This window comes from Micromys minutus (assembly GCF_963924665.1).
Source record: "Micromys minutus genome assembly, chromosome: 1".
NCBI lineage: Eukaryota > Metazoa > Chordata > Mammalia > Rodentia > Muridae > Micromys > Micromys minutus.
In genome coordinates, this window is record NC_137969.1 from 163,685,423 (window position 1) to 163,705,203 (window position 19,781).

Consider the following 19,781-nt stretch of genomic DNA (forward strand, 5'->3'; position numbering starts at 1 on the left):
GAATGTCTATGTAGCATTTTATAAAAAAATTCAGGGTGGAATGAACACTACTGAAAACTGGGGCTGTGTCCTTTGTTATCTCTGTGTGGCAAACATTTTACCAAATCAAAATGAGAAATGTCACTTTATCTGCAGGTGTATACCAATTTTAACATTGTTCACTTTTAAATAAATCCGCTGGTGGTTTCAAGCACAGTTCCTAAAATCAAGTCTAAGTCGTCGTTATCAAGAGGAAAACTACAAACCCCAGAAAGCCCTGCGCTCACTAGCCCAGGACAGCAGGCGGCGCCCCAGAGTCCTTCGCGTGGCCCCCTGGACTCCGGAACTTGTGCGCTAGGACCCGTGCACCCTGCCCGGAAGGCTATGGCAGTGGCTAGTGTGGCCGCAGCACTCCTGGCTGCTCTGGGTGGGGCGCTGTGGCTGGCGGCCAGGCGGTTCTCTGGGCCAAGAGGCCAGCGGCGGCCGGGAGGCGGGGACCCGGGCCTCATGAACGGGAAGACAGTACTGATCACCGGAGCGAACAGCGGCCTGGGCCGCGCCACGGCCGCAGAGCTGCTGCGCCTGGGGGCGCGCGTCATCATGGGATGTCGGGACCGCGCCAGAGCAGAGGAGGCGGCGGGTCAGCTGAGGCAGGAGCTCGGTCAGGCTGGGGGTCCCGGGCCCGACTCCACCGATGGCCAGCTGGTCGTTAAGGAGCTGGACCTAGCCTCGCTGCGCTCAGTGCGAGCCTTCTGCCAAGAGCTGCTACAGGTGTGGGTCTAGTGGAACCCAGTCTCCCCCGCGAGGGGCCTCTGAGGCCTGTTGTGACCTTGAGAGTGGCCATGACCAAGTAGGAAAGACACCTGTCAGCCTGGGACCCTGCTAGGAGGAGGGGCAGGGCTGAGAAGGAATTCCTGGGAGGTCCTCAGAAGAAGTGAATAAATAAGCCAGTGTCTGGACATTTCGTTTTGTTAGGCAAGGACAGGCCAGGAATGGAGCAGCTGATCTTTGAATTGTTTTCACCCTGTCAGAAGTAAAATATGTGCCAAGAATTATGGTGTCGCTAAAGGCCTTAGACCATCACAGGAAAAAAGCTAGCCAAGAACTTTGATTAGACCCATTGTACAACGTTTCTTACTGTTTTTCTCCCTCATTTCTGTTTCCTGGTTTTGTTTGGGGTTTTTTTGTTTGTTTGTTTGTTTTTGTCCTGCTGAAGTAGGAGGGGTTGTCACTTGCTTACTGACACCCTGCATGGTCCCTAACCAAACTCTACCCTGATTTCCAAAGAGAATGAAAGTTGAAACCCCATTAATTGACTTAAGAGGGACAGAAATAAAAAAATTAATCCTTACCTTTATAGAAAGTTTGATGTATGCCAGGGGGTGTGCTAAGGATATATATATATATATACAGAATAGAGTTTATTCAGGTCATGGGGGGCATTAAGAGGGTAGTAGAGGCAGAGAGAGAGAGGAGAGAAGTAGAAATAGAGGCTGGCCATGAGCATGTGGAGAAAGAGGGGAAAAGGGAATGAGGAAAGGAGGGGGGAGGGGAGCAAGAGAGCAAATGAGTGTAAGAGAGCTAAGGACATTTTTAATATTTTTGTTGTCAGATCTTGAATAACTCTTGTAAAGCAAGCAATAATATCTCTACTTCATAATAGGAAACTGAGGCATAGGAAGATTAAATAACTTAACATGTCTGTCTCCAGACTTCTTGCTTTAATCTCCTGTTCTGTATTCCTGGTGCTGGAAGGCTGAGGTGTGTGGTTTCCTTGGGTGTATGGTAAAATGAAGTAGAAAGGCTGTGGCCAAGGTGACTTGCCAAAGGTAGATCTAAAGGCACTCAGACACAAGAGGGTGCTTGTTTCTTTTGCTTGAATTGAAAGCTGAAGTCCTAAATGGCTTTTTTTGTTTTGTTTTCCATGACATACTTAGACCAAAAAAAAAAAAGGACCTGTAAATCCATTGTTTTTACATTTAGGTATTTAATTCTTACAATTATTATTAATGGAACTGTGTGCATATTGGATATTGGACACGGTAGTAACTTTTCAACCCCCCATCAGATGAGATGGACACAGCTACCTTCGTTCCTGTTCAACACAGCCTTTTTTTTTTTTATTTTAGCTTTTCACTTTTATTCAAGACAGTAGCTGTTAGTAACTGCTGAAAGCACAGCTGTACAAAGAATCCGTCTCATCAGAAGGAAGACCATATTGAACCACTTGGAGCTAGGAGCTAGTAGTTTTTCCCCAAAGTTTAAGCCGTTGCACACCTTATAATTGTGTGCTGGGGCATCATGTTGCTCTTTGAGAGCTAGATAGATAGAGAAGTTGGTATTTTGTTTTGTTTTTAGCATTTCATTTGCATGTAGAGGATCAAATAACTTGGCTTCCTTGGGGAGATTTTGAAAGCACCAGAAGCAAGTTTTCTTGTCTCATTGATGTGTAAATAGGTTGGGCATGCTTTTTCCTGATACCATTGTTACTTTCTGGTCACGAGGTAGAACCAGTAAAAACACTCAGAATACAAAGAGGTACCTAAGTAGTGCGGTCCTAAGTATTCAAGTTCTTGCTTGGCTCTGAAGTTCAGTGTTTAGAATTAAAAGAAAAAAGAAATAGAAGTTTGGCATTCTTGGAATTTATGCTATTTACCTCCTAGAATTTAAAAAATAGAAAATGATAAAGTCTTAAACCCAGCAAAGAATGATAGCTCAGAAATGATTAGTTCTAGAAAGCATCCCAGCGGATTAGTGAAGGTGAGCACTCCTTTCTTGCCATATCTGTGAACTCATGCCTTCTTTTTGAAGTTGATTGTCGGAAAACGTGAAGTCTTCTTGACAGACCAGAATGAGCAACAGTTAGCCCGACAGGTAGCCTCTGATAACAGTTGTGAAATTTAACACATTTTTCTTTCACTTACACTTGGCAGAAAAACTATTGAGTTGAAATTTGACCTGAAATTAATTTAATGATAGCTCATCACCATGGCTTTACACTTAGAACATGTTGTACATTTGTTTTCCTCTATCATCAGAAGAGACAGAGGAGCCAGGAAAGAGCCAAGGAAAAACAAATTCGATAAGGAATGAAAAGCTCTCTGTGAGAACGGTTCAGTGTAGGAATTTAATTTTGGAAGATGTGGAGGTATATGATCAAAGTACTAAACTGACTATATATGTCCTGTAATTTGGGAACCCCTTGATCCTTAGAGAAGAAAGGATAGTTCTAGAATCACAGTGAAGGTTAATGGTATTCCTAGTTGACAATGACTAACCACTCAACGATTGTATTAACTTTTCTCTCTTGATTTAGTCACAGTTCTCTCTAGTCCACAGTTTGCACCTATGATTTTTCTCTTTGTACTAGTTTTAGGGAAGTACACTCAGCTATTCTGTCTCTGTGGTGACCTTTTACACTTAACAGAATTACAGATTACCAGTACGGTGAGAGTCACAATATCAACCCTCTGCTGGATATTGTCACCTGCCGACTCAACCTCTGTTTTAAACATCCCAATAGAAGGACAAACTAGGTTACTGATTATGAGGATGGACTTTGGAATTTAAGAATTTTATCTCAGGCTGAATCTGACATGCCTCTTAGAAGCTTGTTGACACTGAGCAAGTCACCTGGATTTACCTTGAATTTAGAGTATTATTGGAAGTAGATAAGGTTACCTAAGAAAGGGAACAGGTAGGCCCTATTAATCATGCAATATCACTTTAAAGGTTTATTTATTTTTTCATATTTTCCAAGTTTTTAAGTTCATCGTAGAGACATACAAGTTTGATATAATACCAAATTTAACATGATAACACAAAAATTGAGTTTTCTAGTTCAGCTGAATCTAAGGGAAGACATGGAATCCTATGATGGATTCTCTCATCCCCAAATTTGCTGTATTTGTTTTTTTTTTAAAAACCTTGAAAATTAACATATAATCAACATCTGAGTGAAATGTGAAACTATACATACTCATAATTACTAAGTTGCAAAGAGCATGACAGTGCTTCAAATAGTTCCCAGATACACCAACTAAAATTTGAGATTAGTTTTAGTTACAAATTGTTGTTAGTAAAACATAGATGAATAAAAGATATGAAAAATGTGTGTTCATAATTCTGCATTCTCTTCCTGATTTCAAAGGAGGAGCCCAGGCTAGATGTCCTGATCAATAATGCGGGGGTTTTCCAGTGCCCATATACGAAGACTGAAGATGGGTTTGAGATGCAGTTTGGAGTGAATCATCTGGGCCACTTCCTACTCACCAATCTTCTCCTTGGACTCCTCAAAAGTTCAGCTCCCAGCAGAATTGTAGTCGTTTCTTCCAAACTTTATAAATATGGAGACATCAACTTTGAAGACTTGAACAGTGAACAAAGCTATAATAAAAGCTTCTGTTATAGTCGAAGCAAACTGGCTAACATTCTTTTCACCAGAGAACTAGCCCGTCGCTTAGAAGGAACAAATGTGACTGTCAATGTGCTGCATCCTGGCATTGTGCGAACAAACCTGGGGAGGCATATACACATCCCATTGCTGGCAAGACCACTTTTCAATTTGGTATCCTGGGCTTTTTTCAAGACTCCATTAGAAGGTGCCCAGACCTCCATCTACTTAGCCTCGTCCCCCGATGTAGAAGGTGTGTCGGGAAGATACTTTGGTGATTGTAAGGAGGAAGAACTCTTGCCTAAAGCTATGGATGAGTCAGTGGCAAGAAAACTGTGGGATATCAGTGAAGTGATGGTTGGCATTCTAAAATAGGAGTAAAGATAACAGGTCTATTTATATAATGATCCATTACACCCTCGGTCAGGAATGGCATGTTGTGAACATGTGCTACTTGAAAACAGTCTTTGCAGCAATCCTGCTGAGTGCACATGGGTATTCAAAGGACACTGCTACTATTTGGGGGCTAATACAAAGTTCAGTAAAGATGTTATTAATGTGGATCATAACTAGAATGTAACAATTCTCTTTTATTAAATATAATTGGGCAATTAAAACTGTTAAAGATACTGGTAATTTAAAAGATATCGTAAGAGGATTTTCAAATTTTTTGAGTTTCATTGCAAAAATATTCAGAAAGCTTGCTTTGTGGAAATACTATGCCTAATGTGTGCACATGAATCATCACGTGGAATAAATGTATGATGTAGGTTTTCCAGTGTGAATTTCTTTAAAGCCACTGAAGGCAGTCCTTTAGTTTTTCCTCATAGGCCTTACTTGGTCTTGCTGTACTGGGTTCTCCATGTCACATGTTGCATGCTGCTCTGTTTCTAAACCGGCAAGTCTATGACGTGTCCTCGCACACTTTCAATCCTATGATGGTTTTCCAGTTTTCATTTTGTTTTGTTTTTTTGTTTTCCTTTCCCAGCTGTAGAATTCTTTATTCAAAGAGCTCAATGTTGAGTATAGAAATATAGCAGTGATGTAGGGCTGGAATCCCCCAAAGGGACATTATAGAATGTTGTAGTTGATAAATCATCCTTACTTAAACTTCAAGCTCTTTAATTAACACTGGAGACACTTCTTGGTCTGTCCACATTCCTTTTATTCAGTGCTGGTGGATGGAAAGAATTCTGTCACCATAGCCCCAATATAATGGACTAGATATGTAGAAACAGACTGTGTGAAATTTGTATTCTTATTTATACTCTTTAAGCTCAAATTTCATTCTTTAGATTCATTTATACCCTTTAAACAGGTAAATGTTCATCTACAGTGTCCAGCTCTGAATGCAGAAGAGCAGCCCATGACCTTCCCATTAGATCATTATCTCTTTCTACATCCTTAAGTCTAGACTACCCTTTTCAACCACACAACTGACCTGTATCCAACCCGTGTTCCTGAAGTCAGGATCAGTTCTTTTCTCCTTCATTTCCTTTGATCTTTGTAGTTTGCAAAAGTGAACTAATTATTCACTTCAGGTCCAATTAGGCAATTTAAAAGAATTATCCTGAAAAAGAAAGCAGTTTTTCTCCCTCAAGAATAAGAAGAGTATTGCTGGCAGGCAGTAAAAAAGTGCAACAAATATGAAAGGATGTTAGGCAAAAACATAACAGCCAATCAGAATCCTGTTGGCATCTGCGTGGTAACACCAGAAGTATCCGCTTAATCACTTCCACTTTTTTCTGTTTTGACACCTCAAAATACTGGAAAAAGCAATGAGAACAACAGGTGAGAGGCAGCTCCATTTATTTTAATTGCCATTTGGACAGACCTAACTCTTTGTTATTTTTAAAAACATGTCACACCTGGTTACTAATATTGGTTCTTCTTCAGACTGGCAAGATCTTGGCAGATCACGCAAAATGTCTGTTTTCTTTTAGAGCACTACCCTATGAATACAACAAACGGCCCTCTCATCACAGGTGTTTTTAACGGGTATAATAGGCAGAGCTACATGGTGTTCTTTGAAATGTATTTTAGAAGGTTGTCCTACAAAGAGACATGTTGAATTTGGAAAAATTGGACAGGAAGTATACAAGAATGCAACTTGGAATGGAAGCTAATAAATCTGTCCTACACCTTGACTTCATTAAAAAGGAGCTCCCTTTTTCATTTCATACCATCTTTTTCTGGCTGTGTTATGATACCTGATGCTTTTCAGGGGATTTGGATCCTTTGAGCCTTTCAGAGATCTTGTTTGTGGCACCACAATAAAAAGGGACATTTTAATTTATTGTGATGGGGAAAACTACTCATCTGCAAACACCAACTATTGTAGTAAAATGAGCTGCCATTTGGAAGGTGTCTTTCCCACTACTGTGGCTGATAGAATCAAGAACCCACAGTACCACCTACTAGGAACAGTTAGAAGATCTTATTCCAGCCAGATCTTTCTCTCTTAACTCACTTCTGATCATTATACCTAGAAAAGGAATAAGGGAAACAGTTCTGTTATTTTGATCTTTTTACATTTGGTAAATACTGGTAGAGCAACTCAGAGTCAGGTAATAAAATAAATGAGAGAAACCCCAGTTTTCCATACTAATTCTTGAATTGTTTGTTGTTTGTTTTTAATTGACCCATTCAAGTAGCTTGGTCCTAAAGCAACAAGATCACTGGCCTTCTGTTTCCACATCACACAGACTACTTAATTTAGGGGGATTCTTAATTACTCTCTAACTAGGAAAGGGATTTCATTTCTTAGCACATTACTAAATTGGGTTTCAGTAACTATCTCCAAATTTATAATAATGAGAAATTACTTAACCTTTCAAAATGATGTGTTCCTAACTCTTGTATTAGATATATAACATCTCTTTAAATGTTGCGGTTGTAAATAGAGATAAAGTGCATATATGTCTGAGCTGCCACATATATGTGAAGATCGTAGAACAAGTTTGTGGAATCATCTCTCTCCTTCCCCCTTCTCCTTGGTTCTGGAGATCAGACCCAGGTCAGCAGGCATCTGTAGCAAGTACTGAACTATTCTGCTACCTGATAGCAACATACATTAAAGGACTAGTCAGTGAGCAAATGTGACAGAGAAAGCAAAGCACATCAACCTTTCAAACCTGTGCCTAATAGTAGCGCAAGATTCAGTGATAACAGTGGTTCAGTGATGAAAGGCCTCTAAACCAAGAATCAGTAGCTCAATGCTTGTAAACGCTAAATGTACACATTAAGATTAGAGACATGCATATGTAATGATTCATTTTCAATTCGTGTTTCATAGTCTTAACATCTCTTTTATTTTCTCCAGTATTTTAAATTGTAAAACTACTCTCAGCTAGTCAAGAACATTCTAATGTACTTCAATAACCAGTGCTATCTTCCAAGGCTGGTATATTCACAAACAGTTCATCTTTATGCAGCAGTTGTAATAATGCAACAACTCCTACTCTATGAAGCTGCTTCTGTTTTTCTATATAATTTTTAATCTTGTATGATTATTTGCTCGAGGACCCAGGAGGTCTAAGGAGTATATTTTTAAATCTATCTCCAGCTATAAATTCTGGAGTGAGGAATAGCAGTTATCTTCCTCCAACTCCTTCCCTACACAAACCTGCTGGGTCTGGCCAGAGATCTAAGAAAAATCTATATTTGAATATTTAATTGATTCCAAATGTCCCAAGGAACACTAAAGAGAACATGTTACTAATCACCCTTCAGGAGCTGGGCCCCCACAGACAGCTTCAGATGTTCACAAGGCTTTTCTGGACAATGGGGAGTTAAATTAGCTATAGGTCAACATGGAGGAAGGTAGTTAATTCCTAGAGGAAAGCTGGAAGGCATGCCTAGTTTTATGCAAACAGCAAGAAAAAGGTTTTTGCCAAGCCAGATGTTTAATCAACGTAGATTCACTCTTCAACATCCAGCATGCACAGGCTTTCTTTAAGGCCAGAATCCCTATTCTTTCTGAAAAACACTCAGCCTGATTCTCCCAGCTTGTGAAAGTGCTAAGTTGGTGGCCTTCACTTTAGCAATGTGTGAGTCCCACTTTTGGTCATGGCAAGAGTACTTTGGAAAGTTCATTCTGAAAAACTGTGAAACTACATTTATTTAAAAGTACAAAAAAAAAGTTGTAATGTTTTAAGTAGGTCTGTGATTTTGTGTTAGGCTGGACTCACAGGTATCTGGGAGTCCTTACGTTCCACATGCCACAGGCTGAACGAGACTGTGGACTCTTTATTCCTTTTTCTCTGATTATCATTAAAACAAACACATTATGTACCATTCACTTGTTCTAATTAACAGATATTTGAATGTCCTTTGCGTGTTAGAATTGGCCTAGTGTCTGATTTTGGGGGATTCAGGAGGCCCCAGAGAAAAACTGGCTAAAGCTGTATGTGTGTTCTTGTGTGCTTGTTACCTAGGTTTACTGTTAAACCTAGCTACAGTATAAGTTAATAGTTGTGACACAAGCTGGTGAAATCTGCGGTCAAAGAAAAGTAAAATTTTGTGAAAATTAGCCTGAGTGATCTCCTGAAAGGAAATGAGGGCAGATCGTTAGACTTTATTGCTGAATAAAATTATAAACAACTATGTTTTTAAAAAAATAAATGCTGTGAATGCACTAAAGATACCAATACTTAGTCCCTTGCAAGTGACTTTTAACTGGGTTTAGTATCTTCTGCTTGCATCCATTTTTTTAAAATTTCTGTTTGTTTAATTTGTAGTCAGACAAGACAATGGGCTTATTAATGGCATTTCTGTGTGCACCCAGAATTGGATAGTATTCCTCTTGTTATCCCCTACACTATACTGTTAGGTCATCTTTTTTAAAAAATGACACAACAGTTGGAAATCATAGACTGTACTCTTTAGTGAATATAGCATGCAAAGATACAATTCCAAGTGGATTTAAGCTCAAAGAACAGCAAGGAGGGTGATTAAGCCCTTAGCCCCAAATGAGATGATGGATTAATGAATGGATGTGCTCTGGTTCAAGTGCAAGTAATAGCTTCATGGTGTAGATGACTCACGATTATGGTTTCCGTCTTTCCTAAGCCTCCTCATGTAACAAGCCAGATTCAAGTAAAAAGGCTTCTACTGTGTAAAATACAGTAATCGCTTCCATTTCTGAAGAATTTCAGTCTGATGTGATTCGTGATACATATTTTCTGTGGGCAATTCATAATTTTCCAAAGACTTCTAAATTTGGGGATAACTTTATTTTTTTTAATGTACCAACGTGCTGAATTGATTATCTGATATAATTAGTGTGGCTCAAACGTGTTTTTGCAGCTGTTGCTTTAGATTTAATTTCATTATCAGTTTTGCTTCTCTCTCCCTCATTTAAAAAAGTGCCTGCTAATTATGTTAAATAGCAAAGTTCCTGAATGCTAAAGATTTATTGTTTTAACATGTCATCTTGTATTCAGACGTCGCTGTCTCACGTACGGTGTGTTACAGTCCTATTGCTGATATTTGAGTTTGTTTGAAGACAACAAAAGAGATATTCATTCTTTCATTTGTGAATTCAAACTTACACAAAAGTATTTGTCGCTTCCTTTGTTGCTGTGTTGTTGTCATTACATCACACAGAGCTAATTAATTATCCAATCATTAACAGAATAAAATGGGGAGCTTTTCTATCAACCTCTTTTTTTTTTTTGCCACCATGAAATTTGTAAGATGTTTAAGTCAAATATTATGTGGTAAACAGATTAAATAGAGACAGACGTTTGTAATCTATAAGACCTGCATAAATGTTGGTCTTTTAGCTGTACCTGGAAGTTCTGTGTATGGGTTTGAAGAAATGCTGAGCTCTATCATTATTAGCTTGTTAAAAAAAAAAAAAAAAAAAAAAAAAAAAAAGCAAAGCTAGTTTCTACCACCAAGCCATGAAAGCACAGGAAATGGCTTCATGTAGTAAGTGTCCAGGTCTAAGCAATCTGTTGACAGAAGGGGCTTCTACCCAAGGGTTTCTTGCTAATGTAATCAAACACTTCAGAGCCTTAGCCCAGCAAGAGCAGGTCCACCCACCTCTGAGTTTATCTTTAGCTCATCTGGAAGAGTTTATTTTAAACATTGAACATTGTTTGCTGCTGTTGAAATGAAAGTGAGCGAGTTACAAGCTTTATTCCACTGCCATCTGGCAGATTTACTGATGGATCGGGTTCTTTAATCCATGTAACCCCATGTGTGGGAGCTAGTGTCTTTGTGTTGATCATGCAGCTGGCTTGGCTGAACTTTCAAATGCTCACACAAAGCTATCAAGAGCCATCCTATAGATAAATGAAGTTGGGGTTGTTGTAAAAGTCACGGTGGCCTTTTGGAGAAAGTGTGGATGTATATTATCTTTGTTCTTCTTTGATTACACGTGTTTGCTGTGTCTCTCTTAGCGAAATGAGAAAGATGACCGCATGTGGGTATTTTAGAGAAAAAAAAAATCGAAAACTATAAAAACCTGACTGTGCTTAAAAAGAAAAGGGAGTAGCAGAATGAAAAAGCAGGGAGTAACAGTCAAATAGGTGCTCTTTGCAGTAAAAATGTGTCTGACTCCATGTCCTCTCTCATTCTTTACAGATGTAGGCTTCTTCAGGGATGCACATATTACATACGAAAGCATTGGATGAGCTTAGAGTGTCGTAGTACGCAGAATTCCAAGCAGTACTTTACAGTAAGCACAGTTTATAATCAACTGTGGAGAACGCTCCCAAATGGAAATGTACATGAGAATCAAGACACCACGTGCAGAGTGCTGTGGTAGCTAAGCAGGTAAGGACGCTGACAGCCATCACTCATGGCCTGGGTTCACTCGTCATATCCACATGGTGGAGAGAACCAGTTCCCACAGGTCGCCCTCTAACTTCCCCAGGACTGCCATTCCTGTGTGGCTACACAAGTCAATAAGTGAATTTAAGACATTGTGTGCAAACAATAGGCTTTGTGGAAGATGGACTGACTTGCATGAACATATACAAAGTTTACAGGAACAAGGTCAGACATAGAATACAGAATATTCAGATACAATCAACTGGTATTCAATTTTTTCCTAATCTAAAAACATTTTGTGCTTTTTCTTTAGCTCTTCCTTTTATCTTTTGTCTGTTTTGTCCTATTCTCATTTGTTGTTTTCATTTTATCTTGTTATTTTTTGTCTACTATTTGATGTCTGATTTTACTCTAATGAGTAAAAGAAAGGGCATGGATTTGGGCGGGTGAGCAAGTAGAAAGGATCTGGGAAGAGTTGGAGAAATGGAAAGTATGATCAGAATATATTGTATGATAACACATATTTTCTATTAGAAAAATGAAACCAGATTTAAAAATTCTAATGAAGAGTTGCATTTAAAAACAAAAGCCGGGGAATGTACTTTAGTCAATAAACTTGCCTTACATGCTTAGAGCCCTAAGTTCTATCTCCAGCCCCACATAAACTGGGCATGGCAGCGTGCCGGTAGTCTCACCATATAGAAAGTGGAGGAAGCAGAAATTCTAGTTTCTCTTTAGCTGCATAGTTATAGCCCTGTAGTTGTACTAAGGCTAGTCCAGGATAGGTAAGACTCTCTCTAAAATGTGTTTATAAAGCCAACCCAGAAGTAGCTGCATTGGCTATATTGTGGATAGAAACATGTCATCCCAAATGGATGGCACTAAAGAGATTTTGACAATAGTACCAGGAAAGAAGCCTTGTTTCTGCCGCTATGGCATATTTCCTACTGGCAGGAAAGATCATCGAAACAGTCACTTCCTTTGGCTCAGCTTTGTTTCCTGTGTTTTGTCTGTTTGTTTAGATGACATGGAGGCCTTGGGGCATAGCACTGATAATTCTGGAGACTCGCATGACTAAAGGTGTTGAGAGACAGGGACAGTGCTGGTGATGTCCTGATTCCATTTCCTGATCCTGGTGCAAACCTGGATTCCTGCATTCTGATGACCCAAGTTCTACTTATCATCCCAGCAAAAGCCTCCAGCTATCTTGCCTTCCTCATTATGGTAGAAGTAGCCCTTTACCTCAATGATTAGTTCTTGTCATATTCTCTGTAACTTACCCCATCCTTCTAGAACTTTTCCATTATTTTATTAGTACTTAGCTTAACGTATTTTTGTTCTTTTTGTCTTCAAATATTCAAGATGGACTGTGCTTCCAACAAATAAGATAGGCCACCAGGATTACTGACCTTGTCAATGACTAAATGACCCTGGTATGAACAGATATCACAAGTATAGAAATTGAGCATTTTTACAGCTCCAAGGGGAAGGAGACATTGAGCTGGGAAGAAAGGCAGCTAATATGCCTATTCCTTGGTGAAATTAAATTGTGCAATGTGTGAACCCCAGCTTAGCAGCTGTGAGTGTTTAAATTTGTTGATATTTGTTGTTGGTAACAAACAAACACAAACAAAAAGGGGGAGAGGAGAGAAACCTAACTTCAATTCCAATGAAGAAATTTGTTTAGAAAATCAAATGGTGAAAAGAATCTTTGAGCTATGAATCAGAGCAAAGGAAGTGAGTTCTTTTTTTCCTTTTAAAAATATGTACATTTATTTATTTATTCATTCCAATTGTTACCTCCCTTTCTGGTTCCCATTCCAAAAGTTCTTCACTCCATCCTTCTTCCCCTTGCCTCTGAGAGTATGTTCACACACCCCCTTTATTTACTCTTCCACTTTATTCCCTATCCCCCTTCCCTGAGGTATCAAGTTTCTACAGGATTAGGTACATCCTCTTCCACTGAGGCCAGACAAAATTTTCTTCTGGTACACATGTACCCAGGGCCACAGAGCAGCCAATGTATGTTCTTTGGTTGGTGGCTTTGTCTCTGGGAACTCTGAGGGGTCCAAGTTAGTTGATACAGTTGTTCGTTCTATGGGGTTGCCATACCCTTCAGCTTCTTCAATCCTTTTCTAACTCTTCCATGGAAGTCTCTGACCTCAGTCCAATGGTTGGTTGTAAGTATTTGGGTCTCTCTCAATTAGCTGCTGGTAGAGCCTTTCAGAGGACAGCCATGCTAGGCTCCTGTCTGCAAGCACAACATGGCCTCAGTAATAGTTGCATGGTTTGGTGCCCAACCATGAAATGAATCCCAAGTTGGGCTGACATTGAATAGCCTTTTCTTCAATGAAGGCCCACGTGTGGATGTTTCGATCCCATTTAGAAGAAGGAACAAAATAGTCACTGGAGACAGAGGGAGAGACCTAAATGGGAGAGAAGATAGGGAGGGAAAGGGGGAGTCAGGATCAGGTATTGGAGTAGACGGAAGAGAAGCCCAGAGGGCCAAGAGAACAAATGAAAATATGCAGCTGTGGGGGTAGGAATCGGGGTGGGGAGGCTCTAAAAAGTTCCAGAGACCTGAGATGTGAGAGGACTCAATGGGGATGACCTTGGCCAAAATGCACAACAGTGGGGAGGTAGAACCTGAAGAGACTACCTCTAGTATATAGGCAGCCCGTCCCCAGGAAGGATGGGGTCACTGACCTACCTTCAAAATTTTTGACCCAGAATTGTTCCTGTTTAAAAGAACAATGCAGGGACAAAAACGGAGCAGAGATTAAAGAAAAGGAAGTGAATTCTTAATTGAATGATTGGTGATATAACCAGTAAAATTTGCACTAGGTGAATCCTTAACCACAATGTGTGCTCTGGCAGTGGCTCTTCAAGAAGCCCCTGGACTCATGCACACTGACTTGTTGGATGTTGACTTTACTGTGACTTTTCCTTTTTCAATCCTTCTCAGTTTACACTTCATCACTCTGTGTATCTGTCAGAGACATAAAGGCATCCATATTTTCAAAAATAGGAGTGGGGATGATATTTTAGAAATAGGAAGGATGGGCTGACATTAGAAGAATATCCATATATACACCATCTATAGAGCTATAGCCATACCTAAGGTCAGGTGTTTTATTGAGTTTGACTGTTTTATCACATCTTCTTTCCATCCAAGAAACAGATGGCATACCACAGGCCTCCTTCACAGTGGGTGAGGCTGAGATTGCAGAATGATTTGTGGTGGATATTCCCCGGTAAGTGTCTGAAATATTGAGAATGGGTAGGAAAGACATTCATACTGGAATCACCAAGAATATTTAACTCTATTTCTCTGCTTCAAATAAAAGCAGAGAAGTCAAGGTAAGAAGTGAGTCAAAGGCCAGAAAGAATAAAAAAAATTGTGACTGCATAAAAGTCAAGCACTTGACTGAGTCATTTCTGTGTCCTTACCCTGGCATGACTGGCCATTAGTCAATTATAAAATACTGGGTTATGTTTTTTGATATTGGATTATTAATTAGTTAATTGGTAATCTGAAAGCTAAAATGTATAGCACGTCACTGATACTCAGGAATGAGTTGCCATGGTAGCAAAGTAGTGTGTTTTAAACTCTCAGCAATACACCAGTGTTCAGAGTTCAATGTCTGAAGAGTAGAGAGCCTTTCTGGCTGGAACAGGAACAGATGGGTTCTCTGAAACAGCTCTGTTCAACAGTGGAAGGGAACTAGGGAAGGGCTTTCATCATTTTTTGGAAACTATATCAATGGTAACTGAGAGTTATTGTGAGGGAAGCAGGAATGGTATGGAGAAGTCATACAAGAGCAGCCACACAAGCTGAAAAAGTATTTCAAATGCTTCCACCAATTTCCTCTGCATGATTCTGCATGTCAATCAAAGTATTGTTTCCCTTCATCTTGAAGCTTCTGTGGATTTAAAGTGTTGCAGTGAGCTGTCTGCTTTTCCTTGATTAGACAGGACATTATCAATTTCTGCAATAACCAGTATGCATTTTATGTGGTCCCTTAACAAATTTCCATATGAATTAACAGATAAAAAACAAGGGTTTTTTTTCTACTTAAAAAAACAATACATTCTTTGTGAACCTCTAGACCAAACATCCTACCTTAATAACTAACACCAAACAGCATGTGATCAAACTCACTGGCAAAAGCTCTCTCTACTTTAACAACCATTTCTGTGAGAGGTCTTACTTGTATCACCTCTAATACTAATGACAACATGGTGTGCAATGGATGTTTATTCCTCTATTATGGATAAGAAATTGGAATTCAGGAAGTTAGTGATTTACTTAACTAAGGCTTGATGAGCCAAAGGCTTAACTAAAGTCTTTCAGGATTGGGTCTGTGGCTGCTTTAATATATCAGCAGATGCTTCCTTTAGGTCACCAAATAAGTTACATAAAACCAGTTAACATTTCTTGTAAACTAAAACCAATAATATATATTAAACCCTCATGTTTTTAACTATGATTTTTCTATCTTTCTCCTAAATATATGCATTACCTAGAAAAGGTATTATTTTAAATAAGGTGAGTTCTGCCTGGTGAGTCAAGAATGTGTTAAATTTTTCACTAAGCTTACTATATTTAGTTTCTCTGTCAACACAAGCTAATTGAAAAGGTTTCTGCATAATATCCCAACTGTAAATTATTTATCAGAGTGGTTAAATAACCCAGTGCCCAGCATAGTGTTTGTTTCCTGCCAGAGGGAAATATATCATCTTTCATGGCTCCAGAGAAATTGAACAAACAATGAAGATGTCTGAACAAAATCAGAATGCAATGATCAAAAGAGCCACGTTATAGCACTTTATCGTAAATATATTTATTTCTTTTGCAATGAAGCCCTTTTAACTCTCCAACATCTGCTGAGAAGTCAGACATTAGGCATACCCTATTAGTGAAATCCTAGCTAATTAAGGCCCACACTTATTTAGAATACCTTTCCTACTCTGTAACTGATAACATACCTTGCATAGCTACATTATGCCACATTGGTTTTATAAATAAAATGAAAAATGACAGAAAAAAAGATTTTTTTTGTTTATTTAAACAAATAGTTGAAGGGTCGCTGGCATTTGGATATAATATGCTAAATTACATGGACTAATCCTTGTTTAAGGACAACTCTGGATAAAATCTCATGTGGTTTTTTAAACTTCAAAGAGCTGTAAGACAATGAGATGTTTTTAGATCAAAATCAGGTCAATATGAATAAATGAATTCATATGGACTAAAAAAAATCACTTTTATCAAGAAGGCCTCTGTCAATCTGGAAAACAATTCACACAAACTTTTGGTATTTGAAGAACAATAGAATTGAGAATTACACAAAATTAGACATCTACAGAGTTCACATTAAACTGGATTTTGAATGACTATCAATACCCAATACTAAGAATTCAGTTCACAGTAAACTGGATTTTGAATGACTATCAATACCCAACACTAAGAATTCAGGCACAGGAATGGTCCGTTGACCCTCTGCTTCTACTTCAGAGAAAAGCACCATTGGATGCAAATGGCAAGGTAATGACAGTTACTGTAACAGCATTAAAGTGTGACCAGAGACAGAAACCTGTGAAAGTGATAGACCTGAGCAATGCTGAAATAAGACCTCTATAAATGAAAACAGAACCAAAAAGGCTCAGAGGAGGAGTCAGCTCTGCATACTAGAAGGGAGAAAGAGCAACCAGCAGGATGACCAGCAGATGTTACCAAAATGCCATGAGAGACACAGAGGGCAGAAACCTTGGAAATATACAAAGAAATATTACAGGATGAGTACGTAAAGAAGGAACTGGATATACAGAAATAAAATTGTAGGGAGTGAAAACAGAGACAATATGTGTAGTGACGGTAAGAAAAAGTTCCTAAAGCAATAAAAGCAATAATTCAATTTGAAGAGGCCTAATTTGAAATAGCAACAGTGAAAATTTACATCTGAAAACACTGAACACAAACACACACACACACACACACACATACACAGAGAGAGAGAGAGAGAGAGACAGAGACAGAGAGAGAGAGAGAGAGAGAGAGAGAGAGAGAGAGAGCACAGAGCACAGATACTACAGCAGGTTTAATCGTGACAGCCCAAACCTGAAACAGTTGAGGTGAACACATGAATGGATAGAATGCTGTGTGTAGTATATCTGAGCAATGAACCAGATTTCACTGCTAGCCTATAACATATGTCCTGTCCAGTCTATCTTGGGGTCATACTATGTACTTAGCAAAAAAGTACCACCCCATATGAGCCCAAGAATGCTGCTTTCTGCGAAACAAAGCCATAGAGGCAGGAGAAAGATAAGTCATTACAAGAGATTGGGATGTATGAATATGTGGAGTACACACAAGTCTTTGGGCATCTTCGTTGTGCATATATGTCATCTTTCAAATGCCACTACAGCTCATCAATAGTGAACTGTATTAATAGCAATCAAGAAAGCATTCATATCTAAATACATAATGTAGAAATGTCCAGAAACAAAAGACAGAGAAAAATTTAAGAAGCTACTGAAAGGACTCAGTGGATCCCTTTAAAGAGTGGGCAGCTACCTTCTCAGTAGTCATGTGAACCACAAACCACAGCACACCCAACAGAAATAACTGCCATCTTACCACCTACTCCAATCAAGCTGTATTTCCACAGGAGATATGAAATCAAATGTTAGTCAATGTACCAGTAAAAACAGGATTGGCCACAACTGAACCACATCAGAAGAATTCTCAGCGATTCACTTCTGGCCTAAGAAAGGTCATTTTAGATGGAAGATCCAAAGTATCCAAAATACAGGACTACGATGAGAGTGCTGAAGCTAAAACTCAGAGTTATATTAGAAAATAAGAATGTAAAATAATATGGTGTGCTTGTGGGTATGCATCTGTAGAAATGGCAAATTAAAAATGCCTAGCAATATTTAAATATAAATTTTTTTCTGGATAGTAAAAATACTGATTTGAAGGGTTCTAACATTTCCCCCATTTTCCTGAATTCAGATAAATGTAATGATTGATATTAAAATTTGCTAATGACACATGATGTGATACGGGTGTTCACCACATCAGTAACAAAAAAGAACTCTCTCCAGCCTCACGTAGCAGACAATCAAATAATGACATAACCCGAGGACAAATGAGAAGAGGAAAAAGTAAAATATGCAGGGTATGGAAGAGCTTGGTGGGTTTCAATGAAATGTGATACATGTGAGTGATGGTGTACTACTCTGTAATAATTTCCAGGTCAGGCAGATGCTCTGCTGGAGGAGGCTAGAGAGGTACATCTTGAAGCAACTGGAGCAAGGAAGGACTGTCTCCAGGCAGCTAAGAGGAGGGTCTCAAAGCCCAGTCCCACAGTGACTCACTTTCTCCAATAAGGCCATACCTCCTAATAGTGCCATTCCATAGGCCAAGCATATTCAAAGCACCACAAAATGTTTCAACAAATTAGTAGTTAAATGACAAATAGCTTCATTAAGGCATACTCAAACCAAGTCCAAAAACATTACTGTCACAGATGATATCAGGGTAATAAAAATTTTAATTTGTCACTTTGTCAACTGTGCATAAACATAGTTATATGAAGACTTAAATAATATAGCCTCAAAACATTAAAAATCCAAGAAAATCCAATAACTGTATTTAGAAAGGGAATTTCTGTATTTACCATCAGAATTAAAATTGTATGCATGTTCTTGAGAACTGGGATAAAACATAAGTTATAATAGAGAAGATTTAAGCAATTATTAAACAAAGTTTATAATTATTATTAACTATAATAATTATATTTAATAATAATTAAAATTATAAAACAAAGTGACTTTGTATTACTTATAGAGCAAATTTTAACTTATGACATAGGTTTGGAAGTATATGAAAAGTCTCCTAAACCACAATTCAGCCAAGAAAAACATCAGGAACTAAGTAATAACTAGTTGTTGAAGAACAAGTCTCTTCCTAGGGAGACACAGCACACATACATAGAGAACTCACAACAGGCCAATACCAATACCACTGTGGTGCCCACAGCACTAACAGCTACTCTGAATCCGGCGAAGGCCTGAGAGTTTGAAAGACAGACACAACTCAATTATTCATGTTCCCAGAAATGCTTTGCTCCATCTCCAACAAGTCCAACTTCCAAAGTTCCCAGAGTCCGTAGCAGGATCAACAAAAATGAAAAAGGAGTTGAAGATCTGAAGACCACTTTGACATCAGGCATGGAGATGGCAGAATTTGGAGCTTGCCCAACTGCTTGCCTAACTTAATTCAAGCACTACAGTTAAGTGATTGGATGGATCTCAGAAGAGACTTTGAACTTTGGACTTTTAACATACCACCAAATTTCAACTGAGTGCACCATGAGTTTCATTGGGATTACTTTGAGAAATATGGTGAGAGCTTACCTAGCAGGAGCATAAATGACTAAAGACTGTTGCATTCGCAAAGCCCAGCCCAGCTTGGCAGACAGCTCACAATAGCTGGGAAACTCCAACATGTTGGAGAATGACTTTTAAGTCACTCATTTTTTCTAAACTTCTTCCAGACAGCAGGCTGGCTTCTCCTTCATCAGGAGAGCTGGTCTTGTCTCGGAGTTTTCTTTGGTGG

The 19,781-nt window shown here is 38.9% G+C and overlaps 1 protein-coding gene across 1 annotated transcript; it reads left to right on the forward strand.

Moving 5' to 3' along the window:
• Nucleotides 1–326: 326 nt before the first annotated feature.
• RDH14 (retinol dehydrogenase 14) lies at nucleotides 327–5,146 on the forward strand. Its single transcript, XM_080938672.1, has 2 exons — nucleotides 327–750; nucleotides 4,130–5,146. The coding sequence occupies exons 1-2, from the start codon at nucleotides 364–366 to the stop codon at nucleotides 4,745–4,747; spliced, it is 1,005 nt and encodes a 334-aa protein (XP_080794798.1). The 5' UTR covers nucleotides 327–363; the 3' UTR covers nucleotides 4,748–5,146.
• Nucleotides 5,147–19,781: the final 14,635 nt, after the last annotated feature.

What these genes read in the sequence shown, in the direction of transcription:
- RDH14 (XM_080938672.1), top strand. Translation starts at nt 364, where the DNA reads ATGGCAGTGGCTAGTGTGGCCGCAGCACTCCTGGCTGCTCTGGGTGGG. An exon ending in TCTGCCAAGAGCTGCTACAG is followed by an intron (nt 751 to 4,129) that starts GTGTGGGTCTAG and finishes CTGATTTCAAAG; the next exon opens with GAGGAGCCCAGGCTAGATGT.